Below are 20,667 nucleotides of genomic sequence, written 5' to 3'. Positions count from 1 at the left end.
ACCCTAACCCTAACCCACAGACACACACACAGAGCTCCCAGCACTGCCCAGCACTAACCCTCACCCTAACCCTAACCCCCAGCACTGCCCTAACCCCCAGCACTGCCCACACCTGAGCTTCATGAGGCTGACTTTCACAGGTAGCAATTGCTTACGGCCATACCACCCTGAACACGCCCGATCTCGTCAGATCTTGGAAGCTAAGCAGGGTCGGGCCTGGTTAGTACTTGAATGGGAGACCTCCTCAGAAGCCCAGGTTGCTGTAAGTAGTGGCGGGTGTCACCAAAAGAAAAAAAAAAGCACGCCCAATCTTGTCCGATCTCGGAAGCTAAGCAGTGTCGGGCCTGGTTAGTACTTGGATGTGAGACCGCCTGGGAATATCAGGTGCTGCAAGCATTTTGGCTCTGCCTCCTAGTGGGCCCCTGCTGCCCGCAGCACTCAGCACAATTCAGCCTGTTCAAGTGCAGGCTGCAGTGGTGCTCTCCATGGTCCTGAAGTCACACAGACACCGGTGACTCCCACAGTCTGCCTTATATATATATATATTCACCTGTCATCGAATGACTAAATGTTAACTTGGTGTATTATTGCCGTGCCATGTAAACCGAAGTCCGGAGGTTGTAGCTTGATAGCATTATCAATCGCTAGCATGCTCGCTAATAATAGTTAACTGGTAAGTCCTAATGTAATATATTATCCGTTCAGATACCATCATATGAGTCTGTGTGGCATGCTAGCAAGCTTCGCAATCAAAACGTATTTTATTTATCTGTGTATATAAAAGTATTACTGGCGTTTTTAATAGCTGAATAGTCAGGGGCACAGGAGAGACGTTCCCTCCAGGGCCGATGTTCTCTCGGGGTAACACCCTTAACTTTGACAGGCAGTGGGTCTGCTTATAGGTCGGAATGAATCGGACACGATTATTGACGGGCTGGGTACTTTATTCGTAGTTCCAGTGACTTAACAGTACACACAACCGGACTCGTTCGTTCACTAAACTGACATGCGCAATCGCTCGCTCTCCTTGCTTGTCCGCTCACTCGCTGAAGTCAACACACGCTGCCATTCTCACGCACACACATACGAGAGCGTAGTGTGTACTGAATGCATCGTGATGATGACACACTTCTTATATTGACACGACACCGGCTTCCTCTATCTTCTTCGCCACCTTTTTTTAATAAATCGCCGTTTCTCGTTTTCCGACGGCGACAACCATAGATATATATATTAACTAGATGCCTAATACTGTGGCGTCTAGAACGTTACCATAGCCGGTCATCTTACCACAGTCAGCTGCTCACTCATACATTGTGTTGGTAGTGGTACATTTACTTTTTAAATAACAATAACTTGCTAAATTTTCAACTGATTTACAAACGGTTTGGTTTATTACAAACGTTATTAACGTGGTTATGATATTGTACATATTTTAGAACATTATTCTGTTTTTCATGATTCTATCAAAAGTATGCAGAGTCATAACTACATCTCTGATGTTTATAATGAACCAAACCGGTTGAAAATCGGTGGAAAATTGAGCAAGTTGTGGTTATTTAAAAAGTACATGTAGGCCTACCACTACCAACACAATGTTATGGGTGAGCAGCTTACTCTGGGAAGATGGCCGCCAGTGGTGACGTTCGACTCCATTGGCCAGCAGCGTGGACGAGGCATCTATTTAATATTTATATATATGGCGACAACATCATGACTATCTCCTTATGCTTCCGGCTCTCAGATATTTTGAAATATTTTTTAATAGCCTGAATAACACAATTATTTGTCTTATATATATTTGTATTGTTAGTCTATGCATTGTTATTTATTTTTCTTTGTTTCCCTCTTTTTCTGGGTTGCAGTAACTTACAAGAGGTCCCCACTTGGACTTGTAGGATTCACTGCAAGCAATATACAAGTAAAAGTGAAATGAAAGTGCACCGTGTGTGAATAGGGAACCACCCTTCACAATCTCTCAAGTTTGCCAACTCGATACAACACTAGCTTCCCATGTACCTATGGAAAATGAGCATATAGATGGTAGTGTAGATGGCAATGATGAAGTTGAATCAGATTATGTACAAATGGAAAATGATCATACAGATGGTAGTGTAGCTGGAAGTGATGGAGATGAATCTGATTCTCACTCTGACAGTGATGAGCATCAACCTAGTCAGGATCTGCTTATAAGGAGCCTAAGATATTGGGCAACATCCTACTCCATCAGTCTGGTTGCTTTGTCTGCTCTGCTGTCCATCTTAAAGCTATTTCACCCTAGGCTTCCTAAAAATGGAAGAACTCTGCTTGGAACACAATCTCATGTTGCAACCACTCAAATGCAAGGTGGCGAGTACTTTCATTTTGGATTGGTGCAAGGAATACTTTCACGATTGAAATGTCTGAGTTTACCAGTGAACCTCACAACTCTTACTTTACAGTTCAACATAGATGGTCTCCCCCTCTTTAAGAGTTCAAGACTTCAATTCTGGCCTATACTTGCAATCCTGAAATGTGATTACACTAAGTCCCCATTTATTGTCGGCATATTTTGTGGTTTAAGCAAGCCAAAGTGTTTTGTTGAGTATCTGAAGCAATTTGTTAGGGACCTTAAAAATGTACTGGCTAATGGCATTATTCATAAGGGTAAGCTATTGAATGTAGAGGTTTCCTCATTTGTGTGTGATGCTCCCGCCAGAACCTATGTTAAGAATGTTAAGTCACATAATAGGTATTCAGGATACGACAAGTGTGATCAAGAGGGTGTGTGGAAGAACAAAATGACGTATCCTGAAACAGATGTCAGGCTGAGGACTAGGGATGGGAATTGATAAGAATTTCACGATTCCGATTCCGATTCTGCTTATCGATCCGATTCTTTATCGATTCTCTTATCGATTCTCATTGGGTGAGAAAATAAGTATAAATGTGTTTGTTTGCATTACATCTCTTTAATATCTGATCAGAAGTGCTTCTAGTATTAGGAAATTGTACATTTTCAAATCAATTGGTCTAGACGAAAAAATATATGTTTCGCTTTTTAAGCCCAAATGCCATCATTATGTGCCATACAACTAAAAACACAGACTGAAGCTCATTTGCATTCAACTTGTAACAAAATTAAACTGACATAAACAAAATGAAGCATTGATTAGACAGAGATTTATTAGATGGGCCTACCTAATGGCGCGTTTCCACTGCAGGGTGCGGAACGGATCGGATCGCAAAGGTGCGGGTCAGGTCGCGTTTCCACCGCCAAAAGTGGGCGTGACCCGGACTTTGCCGTACCCGTTCCGGCCCCATTCTCGGGACTCCTCCGTTGCGGTACCCAAAACGAGACCAGACGCCTGAAAGGGTCCCGTGAAATTCTAGCTACACCCCCCCTCCGTTGATTGGTCGACAGAATCGTCACTTCCGGGTGACGCAGGGATAAAAACAAACAAACAGTAGCCTCGAGGTATTATTCTTTACAATTAACATGTCGCGTAAAAAGCTTGCTTGGGCGAACAAGGAGGTGGAGACGTTCGTCTGCATTCTTGGGGAGGAAGACGTTGTTTACGATGTTTACGTAGCTGCCGCGGCGATCTACATCCGGCCTACCACCAAGGGTACTGTCGGCAGTGGAAACGCGACCTCGGAACTGAGCTGGGCTATACCGCCCCCTCCCTACCGCACCTTTGCGATCCGATCCGTTCCGCACCCTGCAGTGGAAACGCGGCATTATAAACCGTTGGAACACACAAGACCGGAAACCATAGCAATGCCGGTAAACAAACCCCGAGAAGCCCAATCCCTATGAGGGCTCCCCACGCTACGGCCATCCGGAGGCGACAGAGCTGTTGGCCGTGATATTATATAATATATATACAATTATAATATAGTATATTATATACTATTATATATAGAGCTCCGGGAGTCGCAAACTGCAACAATCACTTTCTCCTCCATTCCGCGGTTCACCCGGACTGCACTGCACTGAGTTTGACGGCTGAACGCGGATTGGCTGTTACGTTACACATGTCACTCAGTTATCACGCTGTTGAACGCTGATTGGCTGTCATCACGACAAAAACTTGTCATCGGTTTTCTCCCGCGAAAAACTCGCCCTTATACGCGTCTCTACGTTCACTTTGTATGGGATCTTGTCGCCCCGTCGCGTTTGGTGTGAACGCACAATGCGATTCTTCCTCGGCGGCGACATGTTTGCTTCTGAACCAAATCAAAGCAGCGTGTGTGTGACGTCACGACGCATTTGCCGCGACCGGAACCGATAAGCGGAATCGTTAAGCAGGCTTGCTAACGATTCCAAGGAATCGGTTGACTCGGAACCGGTTCTGAACAAGAACCGGTTCTCGATTCCCATCCCTACTGAGGACTGACTCGAGTTATTATGATATGATTGATGAGGAACATCACTTGAAACAGACACTCAGTCCTTTAACGGGGATTGTAAAGATGGTTTCTTCATTCCCAATAGATTATATGCATCTCTGTTGTCTTGGGTTGATGAGAAAACTGTTGAATATGTGGTCAAAGAGCAAGCTAGCCACTAGGCTTCCTTCACAAACTGTTAACAGTATATCAAGCAAACTGCTGGTGTTACATTCCCACACCCCTGTTGAATTCAATCGTAAGCCAAGAGGTTTGAATGAGCTTGATCGTTGGAAAGCTACTGAGCTCCGATCCTTTATGTTATACTGGGGTCCTGTAGTTCTGAAGGGTTGCCTTCCCAGTGAGTTTTATGACAATTTTATGTTCTTTTCTGTGGCCATGTATTTGTATTTGTCACCGGGACTTTCTGACCAAATGGTTGAATTTGCACATAGATTGATGATTTCCTTTGTGAAACACTTTGGACAGCTGTATGGTAGGGATGAGATTGTGTTCACTGTTCATCAGCTTATACATTTAGTTGATGAATGCAAACAATTTGGACCTTTAGATAATGTTTCGGGATTCCCTTTTGAGAATTATCTAGGCCAAATTAAGCATCTTTTACGCAAGCCACACAAACCTCTACAGCAGGTTGTCAAAAGGTTGTCAGAAATGCCACATGTTGAGCGTCCATTAGCAACAGATGAACCAGTCTTACAGAACATCCATACTGATGGACCACTTCCTCGACATTTCAATGTTGCTCTACAGTCCCAGAAAGGGATAATTGTATTGAGGTGGGAGATACAATTGCAGTAGTGCAAAATATAGTCCAAGAAGAAGATGAGGTCTATGTGATATACAGAAAGTTCAGACACCAAGAATCATATTACACTTATCCCTGTGAGTCCTCATGCATAGGTACATATAAGGTTAGAGAGTTGTGTGATGATATCGGCGTTGGTAAACTTGGCTGTATTAAACGTAAATGTGTTCTGTATCCAGAGTCAGAGGGAAATAGCCTCATAGCTATTCCAATAGCTCATATGCAGTAGCATAGCAAGTTTATGACTTCTTACGATTCATGAGTATTTTTTTTTTAATCATTTATATTCTAATGTAATTTATTGTACACAGAATGGAAAGAGAGGTGGTGCTTTGGGCCGTTGTTCTATTTCCAAATGGCGGAACTGCAACAGTTCTTTCCAGCTGGTTCAATGCAAAGGAAGGTACATTGTCCTGGCCCCCAAAAAACATAAATTATTCAAAGGCCCTAAAAGAAAACATGATGCCCCGTAAAGGATGGACCGCGTATGAGAATGTTCGGCTCTTAAATACTTGTGGTAAGTAGTCACTACATCACTATTGTCTGATGTGAATTATTCCATATCTAAGCCTGTCAATCCCATTTGTGACAGAATGAATGGCATTACTTTTATATCGGTCACAAATGGGACTAGTCAATCAGGTTAATTGAAGTGGCCACCTTGATGTTATTTTGTTCTCCTTTCTAGTATCTAAGGAGAACCATTACTCGTGGGTGTTTGGGTATAGTATAACATATATTGGTAGTTAGTTACCTCATTTGGCAGATGGAAACTAAACAGATATGTATTTGAATTAAAATCGAATTGCCATTTGCAAAACCCTGTTTATATTACGTTGTTTATCATACTTCTTAAAAATGGCACTGTATTTTCTGCCTGTTCTTTTACAGCCTCGTTTGAAAAGGCCAAGCAACATGAAGAAAAGTATGTCACTACTGGATGTCCGACCACAGATTTGGAATCAGAGGTGGAAGCAGATGTACGTCGGAAAAGAAGAACAAGGTACAGTTGAATTCCTCAACCAAATGTGCTGGGTAAATTAGCCTACACCTAGACGCCGCTGCCTTGTGGTGAGTGTCAACCCAGAGATTATAAGGTCAGGGTTCGATCTCCGGACGAGTCATAACAAAGACTTGAAACTGCTTGGCACTCAGCTTTGAGTGTTTGATTGGATATCTGTCCTGTGTTATGTCTATGTGTACTTGTATGTCAATCCGCCTAATTTCACAGAAACGGGCGATGGGCTCCTGACCCGAGAACAGTCTTTCTCAAGACTTGCTCATTTAATGTAATTATATTTAAAATTCTTTCAATTGCTGGGTATGTTTGATTTATATTTTTCAAGAACAAATACTGTGTATGCGAAGTCAGATGAGGAGCCAGAAACCAGCAGTGTTAAGAGAAAATTTGCCAAGCCACCTGCTATTCACTTTCCAGGTACAGTGGTGACACTGTCAGTTATGATACTACAACTACTTTTGCCATGTATAATTCAACTTATTTGTTAATACAGTGCTGCCAGTATCCAACCAGTACCCCTCTCTACCAACCCCAGATGCAAGCAGTGGTATGTCATTGCTTATTACAATGGCATATGAGCTTTAATTTAGTTCCTCTGGCAATACATGCAAACATATCAGTCATGTGATATGTGTTGAAAAGTTACAGCTCTATTCCTTTCTTGTGTTCCCTTCTTTTAGCCTCTGGAGGAAACTATTCTGAGGATGTTCAGTCATTTGACCAGCCTAATAATGGTAAGTGAACCACTTCACATAACTAAAAAACTATCAGGTCGGACATATTTTAAATGTGCTTTGTCTGAGTTATAGCAATCATAGTTTATGTTTGTGTTCTCTCATTTTAGACTTTTGTGGAAACTTCTTGGCAGAGCTAGAGTCAACAGATCTCTGTAATGATGGTAAGTAGACAAATAGGCTCCATGGCTATGTGATGCCCTCAGTCACTCTTATTGTGTCTAGAGTCTGTTTATTCAGTGTCTCCCTATCTTGCAAGGATATAATTTGATTGTCCTCTTTTAGACTTTCCTGGCAATCACCATCAACACCCCCAGGGCTATACAGGTGAGTTAACTAACATTTTTTTTATATATATATTTTTTAACACCAGACATGCCAACCAATCTCAAATGCTGCCATTCAATGGCCAATCAATCGGCATCCTTAGTTGCTATATGGTGCTCATTCATAACAACTTTGATAGTACTTATTTACCTTATTTTCTTATTGCTGTCTGTATGTGAATGCAAATGTATAACTCAAGCCCCTACCACACTGTGCCATCAGAGCAAGCAAGGAATTAATGGTTACTATCAGTTAGGGGTGCAAACATCAGTGAGTTGCTGAGTGTCATTCTAAACAATTGAAAATGGTCAATCTATCCTTGAAATGTAATGTAAAACCAATTGCTTTTCTTCTAAGACATTGCTGCCAACCAAAACACCAAGATGCTAACGGAGCTACTCATGGAGGTGAAGCAAATGTCACGGGACATTCAGTTCATAAAGACTGAAATTGCCAAATCCTCCATGAGTATTCCTGGAGCGGGATCACAGAGAGAGGAGCCCTTCCCCATTGTTCTGCCACTCGCCAATGAGGAGCAGTTTGATGAGGCTGAAGCTGCACTGAAGGAGGAATTAGTCCTTCGAAATATGGTGAACCATTTTTTCAAGTATTTTCTTACATTTTGTCAGGAATTGTAGGTTTGGAGGCATTAAAGGGATAGTTTGGATTTTTGGACAAGAGGTCGTATTACATCCTCATCAGCGGTGTCGGGCATCAGCAGTGCCTTTTCCCCCACTGCGTCCCGTGAGCGGAGTTCTGGCCCGGTTTTTGCGCTGCAGAAAGTAGTTTTGCTTCAAAAAATAATATGCATTCAAAAGAGTAATACATTTGCATCACGAATTGTTGGCCGTGAAAAAGTCTGACCTCATCCGGCACTATTTTCCCTCCCTTCATATTACTGGGCGTACCTTTTCATCAGCTGAAGGAGGCAAAAGGAGACTGCTACGACGCTTCTCTCGCTGTCCATTTGACATGGCACATTGTACACTTTAGCAAACTAACCATTTTCTCTCTAATCTGTTAAGATTACCCGCTTGGCATTAGTCGGAGGGACCAATGCCGAAAATATGATCCGGCGAATGCTATCCGCTACCATGGCAAACCGTGTAGCATGCATCTTCAACTGGGCGGGAAAGGGACCGAAGAGGGCCTTCAAGGACACGTTAATGCAGGACTGCATGTTTGGTGAGTCTGCAAATCAAAATACTACGGATTTTGGCATTTTTGATGATGGATGTTAAATTTATTTAATATTTAATATTTATTTAATTCATAAGTATTTTAAACTTCTTCTGAAGTCAATAAGAATGGATGCATTTTCCTCATCATGGAGGGAGCCTGATAAATATGGAGGGCCAATTCTGCCATAATTAAAAATAAATAAATCACTCAATACCTAAATATACCACTTCTGTCTACTCGCTCTGCGTTTCCGGCCTACCAGTGACATAATTTCAAGCATTTCAGTGCCCTTCTCTGAGACACAGAGTAGACATAAACTGTGCCATTGTTTTACTATATGAATATTCTTTTTTTCTTTTTGTTTCAATTTGACCGCAAGTTGACAGAATTGCAGTACAGGGGTGCCCTGCAGAAGTGGCTGCGTTACGCACCGGAGAGGAGTGGCGGGGTACCAAGAAAAGGCAAAGATTAAGGACTATTAAGGACAAATGTTACTGTAATGTTCTAATTACAGGGTTAATTATAGGGTTAATGTTCATAATTCCTTAAGATGTTTGTTTATAATTGCTTTTGAATATTTATTAAATAACTTTTTGAATAATGGTCTGTTTTGTTGTTGTAGTTTTTTTGTTCATAGAGCATTCAATAAAGCAGCTGTTCTAAACCTTGGTTTCTTAAAAAGAATGGAAATAGCCAATCTAATGAGGTTTATAATGAGGCATATTGTAAACATACAAAGCAAGGTTGAAAAGTGTTGAAATGGCCCTTTAATAATAACATTGTTTCAATGTATAATGCAATGCATATATATAGTTGAATCAATGTTGTTCAATTCTACATTGTTTCAATGTTGATCATATCATAATTGAATCAAGGTTGATTCATTGTCAGAATTGATTGGAAATTCAACGTTATTTCAATGTTGATCATAGCGAGCACTTTCAATGTATATTTCAATGTCTGACATCAATATTGATCACAACCTTCAGCCTGACCATATCTCAACGTTGATTCAATCAAGTTTTGCTATCTGTGCAGGGACAGATATTTACCATAAGCATTACAATTGTACACCTACAAAGTCAACTATATTCCTGAAGACCCTCTTTTCAAACCTTCTGCTCTATTTACATTATTTCAAATTGCTCAAGCTCATGTAAGTTCGCTTTTTTCTCCACTTCATATTTTTAGACACTGCTGCTGTCACTACCATAACATGTCAACACTGTCACTTTTGTATACAAATATTAGAATATTAGATTATACCATAAATGTTTGCTTTCTAATTAGAGGTCTGAAGTAGCTAGCAACAAAGTGGAAAGAAGTTAGCTAATTTGAACAACTCATGCAGATCATGTTGGTAGTTTTTTGTCACCACCGCCAGGTTTTCTGACATACTCATAGACATACACATTTAACATATAGAAAAAGATAAAGTAGACATTAATAATAATAATATAATACACAGAAGTGATAGCAGCATATCAGTGATAGCAGCGAAGTGATAGCACTTTACCAAAGCAGCGCTTTGCAGGGTCTCCACGGTGCCCAAAAGTGATTTTAATACCTCCAGAGGGTGTGTGAGGAGCCTCGGGGTAATCCGGGAAAAGGGCATCAAAATCGGACTGACCGGAGCTCTCCAGGGTGTGTGTGTGTGTGGCCTTTTCCTTTTATTAACTCGGCCATTCATGACTAATTATACAAAACTTAACCACTATTTTTTTCAGATGGCCGAAACAAGTGGCTACACGACGGGGGGGGGGGGGGGGGGGGGATGTCGGAGGACTCCAACATCATCCTGTCCAGAACTGTAAGTTACACCCTATTGCCACATTTTATGTTACAAGTCTCAATGTAAACTTATTTCTAAATACATTATATACATATGTACAATACAATGCATACAATGTTTTTTTAAAGGAGGAGGATTTATTTTCTTTATCTGGGGAGGAGGAGGCCCCCCTCCCCAGCTGGCTCCCCAGCTGCGTCCCCAGCTGCGTCCCCAGCTGGCTCCCCAGCTGGGACGCAGCCTGCTCCCCCTCAACTACCCCCGGCTGAGGAGAGGGACGAGGAGGGATATTTGGGAGATGATGAGGGGGATGATTGAATTTTTTTTTTATGTTTGTTTTTGTATATAGTTGTGTGGTTTCGTTTAAATAATAAAAAACACATTTATCACAATTGTACAACTTAAAACCATGTAAATCACCACAGAACCTCAATTTAAGTTACACAAGCTAGAAAAAGTTGCAAAACAGCTACACAACAAAAACAAAAATCAGCACTAAAAAACACATATGAAACATTTCCCCAAAATGGGTCATTTCACGCTTTTGGAGTCCTCATCCCTATACTTTAAAGAGCCATCAGCACAAACAAAGACACAGATGAAACATTTCACCAAACAGGGACATGTCATATGTGTCTCTGAAGGCAGATGCCCTGTAAGCTTTAGGAGTCCTTCAAAGAGTTAATTTGACACTAAGAGGGAGCAACACCTCTTCCTCTGGAGATATAGTCCTGGTTGCAAGAAAAAGAGTCACATGCCTATTTCTCCATTCAATACCAAACTGCAATGTTTGGGCTTTACGTTTGAGTTATTTTTGGAGTACTTGATCAACTTGCCCGGCGGCTGTTTGGTGTGGCAATCACATCTGCTGTCCTCACAGTCATGTCTGCACCACGCTCGGCCTTTGAACGTGTCCTAGAATCACAATAGCTTCAAGGTAGTACAACACAAGAATTTTATCTGCAGAATACAATTAGTCAGCATCATATTCAGACAGTTTATCCATACATGCCAAGAATTGATCCTTGGCCTGGACCAGTATATATTCTAGCACTGATAATTAAAAGTTAAACTGTGTTCTCCAGTCAGAGAGGATGTGTTTTGCTGTTTGTGGAGACCAATGTATATGATCATTCACGCTAGTTTTAAACATTTCCTCAGGTATGTTAGAAAGATGTGGATACTGCTCAATCCATGAGTTAATACAAGAGAGCACTCGTTTCTTATGGCTGGGAAGATGTTTTGAGAAAGAGATCAACGGCATAACTACGACAGCCTTTGGAAATCTTTCTTGTGCAACTTTAAAAATGTTTTCCAAATCTTTCTTTACCTGCTCTAATTTGTAGCCGTCTGCATGATTAATTCCAAATGAAAGAATTACTTTCAGGCCAGTATCTGTTTTCTCTGTTTCTTCAACATGTGCAAGGCATGGCTAAATTTGGCACCTGGATAAGAATCTATCTGTACTCTCTCATCATTACATTTTGGTAGCTTTGACATATTTGAATCTCCAATGATCAATACTGGTCTCTGGATGCTTAGCTTCCAATTTCCAAATTTGTCATTGAAATGCTCATGTCTTGTAAACAAGGCTTTATCTCTATACAATTTCTCAAATTTCTCCTGAATCATCACTTTAGCTCTGTCTGCCGCATCAATGCAGTTCAACCAACTCTTGACTCACCCACTTCACTGCCATAGTCCAAGCCTCCCAGTTTTTGGTATCGCCACTGAATTTGAAATCTGCCAATACAACTTCAAAATGTCTAGCAATAACTTCAATGGTATCCTCAGTCCATTCACTACATGCTGCATTGAAGAAGGGCAGGGCTGGTTTCACTCGAAGAAATTATGCAAAACTGCATTGCAGTCCTACAGTTGCTCTGTGTGTGAATGAAATGCATCCATTTATGTACAGACACAATTATTATCTTTTCCAGACCTTGGGGAATGTGTGATTGAAATGATGAATCAAAATGTGAAGTGCAAATGTTAATAAAATATCTTGAAAGTGTATCTCTGTCTTTGGAAAAAAGGCAATCTTGGAGAAAGTCTGCAAGTGTGTTGAAGTTTACCAAAATGAGAGAAACCTCAGCAGTCCTCTAGAATTAATAAGATTTTTAATTGATATATCTCTAAAGATACGAAACAGGATATCACCACAGAACCTCAATTTAAGTTACACAAGCTAGAACAAGTTGCAAAACAGCTACACAACAAAAACAAAAATCAGCACTAAAAAACACATATGAAACATTTCACCAAAATGGGTCATTTCCCGCTTTTGGAGTCCTCATCCCTATCCTTTAAAGAGCCATCAGCACAAACAAACACACAGATGAAACATTTCACCAAACAGGGACATGTCATATGTGTCTCTGAAGGCAGATGCCCTGTAAGCTTTAGGAGTCACCCGCCGCCCCACCACCCCCCAAAGGTCAAAGGCCACACATCATAATCAGAAAGTTTATCCATACATGCCAAGAATTGATCCACTAAAAAACATATGAAACATCTCACCAAACGGGTCATGGTACGATTTTGGAGTCCTCATCCATATCCTTTAAAGAGCCATCAGCACAAACAAACACACAGATGAAACATTTCACCAACCAGGGACATGTCATATGTGTCTCTGAAGGCTGATGCCCTGCTAGAGCCAGTCAAGGTCCGACCCCTCATTGTTTTTGATTTTTTGTTGACTCAATAGTCAAACAGAACTTCCTCACCCACTGGCAAGTCCTTGGTTGCAATGAAAAGGATCACATCCTTCATTTCTCCATGCTTGTCCACCACACAGTGCAGGGGCTTGATGTTCGAGTTCTTTTTGGAATGATTCACCAGCCTGCCAAATGTTCTCTTGTCAGGGTGGCAATGACACCTGTCTGAGTGGGCATCAATGCACATTGGCTGTCCTTTACTGTTCCGGAAAAAGAAGATATATCCAGTCTCCTTTCCAGTTGTGTTTTTGTGTACGTTCTCGCCCTCCTTTCCACTAACAACAGGCCCATGATAATCACATACAACCTGGCCTTTCTTAAAAGTGCGGGTTGTAATGATCCCATCGCCCTTCTCTTCAAACTGTGTGATGTGTAGTCCTTTCCAGTCTTGTGTTTTCACCAATGTCTGGATCCGTTTGTTGTCCATGATGCGGTCCTCAGATCCAGATGGTGCCCAGTTCTCCACAACCTCAGTGCTGATGTTGGCAGCCTTGCACTTCCATCCCTGCTTTTTGACCCATGTGTCGACACGCTCTTTCGTTGGCCTCCTCCGATTGAATTGTTCTGTCAAAATAAGTAACAAAAGTGTTGTTAGCTATGAACACAATAATTTAAAATGTCATTTCATGCAATCAGTTTTTCTTGAAAGTAATGTTAAATATGTGAAGTCAAATACTTACCACGGGTGTGTTTTACACGCATTTCTAATTGCTTTTGCGCCCAGTGTGTGTAAAGCTTCCGCTGATTGGCCTCCGAGGTGTCCCTGCGGATTCTCACTTTGGGATTTGACCACTCAGTGTCACAGGGTGGTTTTCCAAGAGGGACTTGAATGCCTCGTGGAATTTGACTTTGTCATTTCCCTCAGGAATCCTCTCTAAATCGAACACTAGCTGTCTCAAAGAAGGCTGAGGGAGAGCACAATGGTCACCATGGCTGGAAGACTCCACTGACTGAGGGCTGGTCCCTTCTCCAAGAGCCTCTTGACGGGTCCCTTCTCCGGAAGGCCCAGCACTACATAAAAATAAAACACAATGAGATTATAAGAAAACCATGTGTGTGTCTACATATAGAATGTGGTGTGCTTGACTATGTTGGCATTATGTTGACAAATATGAAATGCTTACCTTGACTTCTTCTGCCTCTGTAATTTCTTCAGCAGACCAGCAGCTATCACAATGGATTCAAGAGATTTCATCCTGTAATGTCTGTCAGCTGTTGTGCCAGAATGGCCCAGGTAGTCAGAAACTGCTTTCTTCTGAGGGTCATCGAGGCGGTTAGCTGCTGTCTCAAATACCCTCCGTACAACCTGGCTGCTCACCTGGGGGACGTTGCACTTTTGCTGGAGCTTTATCAGATCACCAGCTGCATTGTTAATTGGCTTACCGCGCGAGGACACAAAGAAAAAATCATCTCCATCCTTCTCATCCTGCTCATCTCGCTTACGTTTCCTTTCGCCAGCAAGGAGCTGTGGCCGCACTTTGGTGTAATATTTCTCAAACCACGCCTCCTCCTTCTTGGACAGGACAATTGAGACCACAAAATGTGCAGCCGTCTTGTGGTCCTTTACAAAAACGATTGAATCATCATCTGCGTGTTTCCGTTCAAGCCATTCCTTGACCTGTAACAAAAAGAGGATATGCCATTGATTAGGAAATGTAAGGCTAAAATGTCAGGGTAAATGTATCAATAGAGCACAATAGAGCAGTAACACTCACCTTCATGCTCTGCACCACACATGGCCGTTGGCAGTGTCTTAGTATGACAATTGCCTCAAGATAGTATAGCACAAATATGCACTCAGTCCTACTCAGGGAGGAAGAAGAACTGTCATCAAGTTGATTCATGATTTTCACTAAGTCACCTTCACCTTTATCAAGAACAGCCAAGCATTCACGAGGTGTGGGTTGACTTTTGTCAAACGACAAGGCATGACTCTTTTGCACAATTTCTTTGCTCGCTTGCTTAGAGAGGACACTCTGTGAAGAAGTTAAAAAACTCAAATATAATGTGCACTGCTTGTAGAGCTCCCCGTCATCCTGTCTCAAGTCGGTCCTTGTCAAGTGGAACTCCAAGAACCTTTTCAAGCACTTGATGTAATTTCCTGATGTTTGTGCCTTATACCCTGCCTTAGCCTGTTGACCCAGGAAGTCTCTGAGCTTCTCTCTGTCATTGACAAACTTCAAAGATGGTTCCGTAGGATCAGCAAAATACAGGTACCGGGAAACAGTGTCAACCTCCTGTTGGTACTTTGCATTTTCGTAATCATTCTTTAGGTAGTCGGCAAAGCGCTTGAGCAATGGATGATCTGCTGAATGCTTTTTCAAAATGCCTAAATCCTTCGCTTTCACCATTTTGTCTTTGGTATACGTTTTCTCTTGTCTACATTGAAAAAGCTCATTGCTGCCGCAAGATTCCACATCAGATGGCTCTGTTTCTCCGGGTGCCTCCCCAGGGCATTCAGAAAGGGTTTCGGTGACCAACCTTGGATTACCAATGGGCAGAGGAGGAGGGACTCCCGTCACAAACAAGTGATGGTATTTCAGCTCCTCAATCAATCCTTCGAATGGATTTGGTGATGAGACGATTTGCTTCAGGACTGCATAACTAAAAGCCCGTCCATTCTTCAGGAGGTCACACACATCTTTCTTGGCCTTTCAACCACCTCTAGGATCTGTGGTGGTGTCTTATCCTTCATGCAGACTCTGCGCAGGTGACAGGATAGAGACTCTTGGGTCCTCAAACAAACTGGACAGAGTAGATAGTGTCTATGTGCAGCTGCAGATTTCCTGGTGATTTTTCCAGAGTGATTCATCATGTGTCTATTCAGGGTGCCTTTCAGACTGAACCGCTTCGTGCATTGGTCACACTTGTAGGGCTTCTCCCCAGAGTGAGTCCTCATGTGGACAATCATATTGGCATTGTTGGGAACAACCTTTCCACACAAGACACCGGGCCGGCCCTTGCGGCCGCCCTGATGCCCAGTCAGCTCCTCAAGGCGGACGAGCCGTACGCTGCAGTTCAGGCTCTTGGCCACGCTGTGGTCAGCAGACAGCGAGCTCAAGGCCTCCAGTTCTGATGCGGCAAAGAGGGTGTCATGGCCGTCCACCGCCAGAGGGCCCTCCCCTTGTCCGTAGACGCTCAGGATGCGCAGCTCCCCGCTGTGACCCGACATGTGGGAGGAGCCAGGGGCGTCCACACGCAGACTCTCCGAGGTGGCGCCGCGCTGCGTGCTGCAGTCTCTGATGTCATTGTCTTCTTCAGAGAGGTAAACAGAGAAAGAGAGAAAGTGATGCTTTTAATTAATCATTTTCACAAAAGGTATACAGTATGTACTTTGTACACACTTGTGTATTGGAAGAATTATATTTGGACATTCTTTCTAACTTCTATTTGTCGATTATGCATTTTCCATGTCGCCCTTTGGATGGTCATGGGTTAAAGGCTCCTAATGAGAAGGCAGATTTGAGTACATTCTCAGTTGATCAAGGTTGTTTTCTTGCATAGATGCAATGTGTGTACTAACCTACGGCGGGCATGCCTCCACCAATATCCTCTTCAACCTTGATTGAAATGGTGTCTGGGGTCTGCTGCTTTCCACATAAAGAAGGAAACACACACAAGACATATTCTTTCATTTTCACAGAATAGATGTCGATCCCCACTACCGACAGATTAATAAGACGGGCATAATTGGCAGTGTAAAAACATCTACTGAATCATGAAGGTGTGTGCTTTCTATGGGTTTGTTTTAGAGTTATAACAAAGGAAGCCTCTCTTTTGGAGGGTGAATGAGAAGATTATTTCCAACCTGCACACTCAGCTCCTCACGGCAGACCAACCGCTCGGCGCGCTCCAGGCTCTTGGCCGCGCTGTGGTCCGCAGACAGCGAGTTCAGGGCCTCCACTTCTGACGCGGTGAAGAGGGTGTCATGGCCGTCCTCTGCCAGTGGGCCCTCCCCTTTTCCGTAGACGCTCAGAATCTTCAGTTCCTCACTGTGGCTGGACATGTGGGAGGAGCCAGGGGCGACCACACCCAGACTCTCTGAGGTGGCGCCGCGCTGAGTGCTACGGTCTCTGAAGGCATCACAGTCTTCTGCAGAGGGAGAAAAAAAGGAAAAATCAATTGTTTTGATACATTATTTGCATAAAGGGAGGCATTGTGTATTTGTACACGTGAAAGAAACTCTTTAAATGAATGCAACATTGACACAGAGGGTTTAAAATGTGTACTGCAGACACAGATTCACAGTTTTGGAGAGGGCCGTCACCTCCAGCACCCTCCTCCCTAGACTCAAAGCTCAAGTGGTTGGCCAGGTTAAGGACACTCAACGAACACCAGCGCAAAGTGATCTGAGCACCACATGACAAGCGAGGCAAGCACAATAATTATATTTGGACACTAAAAAGCAACAACGTGTCCTTCCCTCTAAGCTGATCAGCTGACATTCATGCATTATGAATTCAGTGATGTTTGAGAATGGTAAACCAGCTCATATGGCATCCGTCTTGAAACCCTTCTGGGCTCTTGACTGATTCCATCTTTGAAATGCAACTCCCAAGTTTGACTCATGTTTTAGCAGGGCGCTGGTCATGATGCTTTTCCAAAGAGGACCAGGCTTTTTAGCGCAGGTAGAATCAAGTACATTCTCGGTTGATCAAGGTTGTTTTCTTGCATAGATGCAATGTGTATTACTAACCTACGGCGGGCAAGCCTCCACCAATATCCTCTTCAACCTTGATTGAAATGGTGTCGGGGGTCTGCTGCTTTCCACATAAAGAAGGAAACAAACACAAGACATATTCTTTCATTTTCACAGAATAGTTGTCAATCCCCACTACTGACAGATTAGGCGTTTTTACACTGCCAAGCTGGTTCGTTCGCGGCTTGGCACGCCCTACAATTTCAATGTCTTGCCTGCGTATTTATTTTTTTGGATTCAAGACCCTCGCATGCAAGAATGAGTTCACATCTGAATGTAGGCTAAAACGCGATTAACTATTTAAGTGCAAAAATGCCAACATATTCTTATGTGTGCCTACAAGTATGCGTTTCCAGGTGTTCTGTCTGGCAGGCAACATCCCTTGAGAGAAGCTGCTGAATGGAAGCACTTGATGAGCTGGGCTGCGTAGAGACAACAAAGTAAAATAGGTACTCATTTGTAACATTGTATATAGTCCATGTGCAAGTTGCAAAAAGATATAAGATAAACATGTTTAGTGAATTACATTAGCCTAATACTTAAAATTAGTTCTATGAAATGATATTACATCCTTGATTTGTTTACATATTTTATAGTTCATCTCATCAACTCAATACCATGACCTCAAGCTCTGCAGAAATCTGCTAATAACCCTTTGATTTGAATCAGGTGTTAAGAAGGGGAAAACATGCCTATAATAGTGCGTTTCAGGTACACTTTTAGCCCGTAAACAACCAGTTATAACTGGGAGTACAAGAGGGTAGAAGGGGGCGAAAACAAGGGTTGCCCCGAACGCACCATATGTATTTAGGATGAGTTTAACAGGTCAATCTCCTCATCAGTAAAACGCTAGAACTACTGCAGTCCAGTGGCCGGTAAAATACAGTTGTATTCGTTTGTTGTATGGTGAGCAGACATTGTAAAACATTGCATTCCCTTGGTATCCAAGCAGTAGAGATCAGTGCCCCCTTTGTTGAATTGTGCCCATTCTCGTGTGATGCCCCATGCTTGCTGAGATGCACACTCGACTTACAGTGCGTGTATTTATAGTTATGAATGGGCAGCCATGTATTAGTCCACTGTCCTTTCTCTATAATAGGTCCATGGTATTTACACACATAACTGATGCTATCTACCTTAACATTAGCGACAATAACTTGGCTGTTAGCTGTAGCGCTAATGCTAAAGCAGCATTATAATGCTAACAAGGTAACCATATACAGTAAAGCAACACAATGATATGGCGTTAGTTAACTTACTTTTTCGAGGTTTGTAGCTGAGCCGAGGAGAGTTGGTACTGATCCAGACTTGATTTTCAGACGTTGAGCAAGTCCAGCTCTGTATTGGCCCAAGTTGAGGAAGCAGTGAAATGTTTGGCGCTGCCGTGTTCTAGCAACGGGACGGCCATATGTTCCTGACCTCATCTGACTCCCGCGCTGCGTTTGTATCCAGTGGGCGTGGCCTATGAAGTAATGGTTCCGGCTTCCTCATCCGTCTAAAGATGCTGCCAGAGCATGGACATAATAAAGGATGGACCACGGACTGGCCGCCCATTCATTCCTAAAAAAACTGCTCAGTGGCGCAGGGTAGCATACAGGAGCGATTTGCTTCCGCGTTATGGGGCCAAGACACGTGGCCTAGTCCGTGACGTACCGGATGCAGAAATATAGAACGCATGCGTGCCCACTCCCCCACTCCGGTCCAACAACAATATAAAATGATACCGTAATGCACCTGTTCTTTGTCTTTGGATCTTTTGAATAAATGGATAAATACATGATGAATCACAATGATCGCAAGCAGAGGACCGTGAGAGTTATTGAGCAGCAGATGAACCAGTCCAAAAATCGGACACGTTAACGGAGCACTGAACTAGGCCCTCTCGGATGCCATTTGTTTCACTACGACTCCTTTCAGCTGCACACCCCTCTTCCCCAGCGAGATAACGGCTAATAAAACGCTTGAGGTGGCGTTTTGAAAAGAAAAAACTTAATTTTTTTTAGGACATGGCATGAAGGTAATTATGAGCCTTTGATTGATATCCAGACATTTTTTGCGGAGACACATTCCTGTTCCCCACTTGTATTGGAGTGAACGGAGATATCTACTTCTGGGTCTCATGATTTGAGGGACCCCTCCACAGCCAGCTTAAACAGCTGCAATACCAGGCTTGGCCGCTGAGCACTGGTGGATTGCGGAAGTATGCAGTGTTCCCGGGTTGCGACCAGGTTGCGACACTCTCTGATCTCGCCGGCAGGGTGGTCACGTTGTTCATGTAAGCCTGTATAGTTCAAAAACAGGCCACGCTGCCGTGTTCTTCAATGGGACTGCCAGCAGCGATTGCAATATTGAATGGTAAATATAAATTAAAAACGCAAGTACTTATCTGACCATTGTTGCATATTTCTAAACGTCAGTTTTACATTTGGAGTGGTAGGGTGACAACTGCAAGCTACTTAGATACGTTTTTAAGTTTGAGGTAAAGCTTCACGTTCGTGTAAGCATGGGTAGCACTAGGCTACTGACTTTAGTGGCATAACCTTACTACATCTGTTCTGAAATCAAAGTCGATTCAAGATGTTCATTTTAGCGCAACTGGACTATTAAAGGTTGGGTACGCGATTTGCGAAACGCCAGCAGATTTTGAAAATACACAACTCAAACGGTCCTACCCCCTCCCCTTCAACGCTGACTCTGACTCCACCCATTCCAAGTACCTGGACGCGCAATCATGCACGAGCGCGAACAGAGATGCGCGAGAGCGAGCCAGGCTAGCGTAGGTTTTCGTTTAACAACATGGCACTACATTCAGCTGTAAATTGCACCCAGCACCGCGGGAAGTAGGGGTTTTGGGGGTGCTGCAACACCCCCTGTCCGAGGCCCTGTCTTATCACAGAAAACGATCATTTCTAAAAACCAAAGTGGAGATTTCTGAAAACGCCGGTTATGTGTTGTCGTATCAACGGGGAGAAACGGGATTTTAGTTTCTGAAGCG

General features: G+C 42.9%; 1 protein-coding gene, 1 long non-coding RNA gene and 1 other non-coding gene across 8 annotated transcripts; 2 read left to right on the top strand and 1 right to left on the bottom strand.

Moving 5' to 3' along the window:
• Positions 1-149: 149 nt before the first annotated feature.
• Positions 150-269, top strand: LOC130370601 (5S ribosomal RNA). The gene has a single exon (XR_008893088.1). It is a non-coding gene; the product is annotated as a 5S ribosomal RNA (ribosomal RNA).
• Positions 270-7,895: 7,626 nt separating this feature from the next.
• Positions 7,896-9,148, top strand: LOC130370355 (uncharacterized). Its single transcript, XR_008893030.1, has 2 exons — positions 7,896-8,467; positions 8,844-9,148. It is a non-coding gene; the product is annotated as an uncharacterized LOC130370355 (long non-coding RNA).
• Positions 9,149-11,967: 2,819 nt separating this feature from the next.
• On the bottom strand, positions 11,968-19,121 carry LOC130370279 (zinc finger protein 611-like). Of its 6 annotated transcripts, none has more exons than XM_056575996.1 (9): positions 18,932-19,121; positions 17,670-17,733; positions 16,782-17,065; positions 16,497-16,563; positions 14,689-16,228; positions 14,417-14,591; positions 14,098-14,318; positions 13,654-13,984; positions 11,968-13,537 (listed from the first exon to the last, which is right to left on the bottom strand). In XM_056575996.1, exons 1-5 carry the CDS (start codon positions 19,094-19,096, stop codon positions 15,597-15,599), a joined length of 1,212 nt encoding a protein of 403 aa, XP_056431971.1. In that variant the 5' UTR covers positions 19,097-19,121; the 3' UTR covers positions 11,968-13,537; positions 13,654-13,984; positions 14,098-14,318; positions 14,417-14,591; positions 14,689-15,596. The 6 variants fall into 6 exon arrangements, with proteins under 6 accessions (XP_056431971.1, XP_056431973.1, XP_056431974.1 ...); XM_056575998.1 differs by adding an exon at positions 18,013-18,094 and having other exon boundaries at positions 14,098-14,591; positions 17,670-17,736; positions 18,932-19,021; XM_056575999.1 differs by adding an exon at positions 18,013-18,094 and having other exon boundaries at positions 14,098-14,591; positions 18,932-19,021.
• Positions 19,122-20,667: the final 1,546 nt, after the last annotated feature.

This window comes from Gadus chalcogrammus, chromosome 17 (assembly GCF_026213295.1).
Source record: "Gadus chalcogrammus isolate NIFS_2021 chromosome 17, NIFS_Gcha_1.0, whole genome shotgun sequence".
In the NCBI taxonomy this organism is placed as follows: domain Eukaryota; kingdom Metazoa; phylum Chordata; class Actinopteri; order Gadiformes; family Gadidae; genus Gadus; species Gadus chalcogrammus.
This window is presented reverse-complemented; position numbering and strand designations above follow the sequence as displayed.

Coding starts and splice junctions, on each gene's coding strand:
- LOC130370279 (XM_056575994.1), bottom strand. CDS start 15,324: ATGGTGAAAGCGAAGGATTTAGGCATTTTGAAAAAGCATTCAGCAGAT. Junction 14,592..14,688: donor GTGTGGTGCAGAGCATGAAG/GTGAGTGTTACT, acceptor TTTTTGTTACAG/GTCAAGGAATGGCTTGAACG. Junction 13,985..14,097: donor CAGAGGCAGAAGAAGTCAAG/GTAAGCATTTCA, acceptor ATTTTTATGTAG/TGCTGGGCCTTCCGGAGAAG.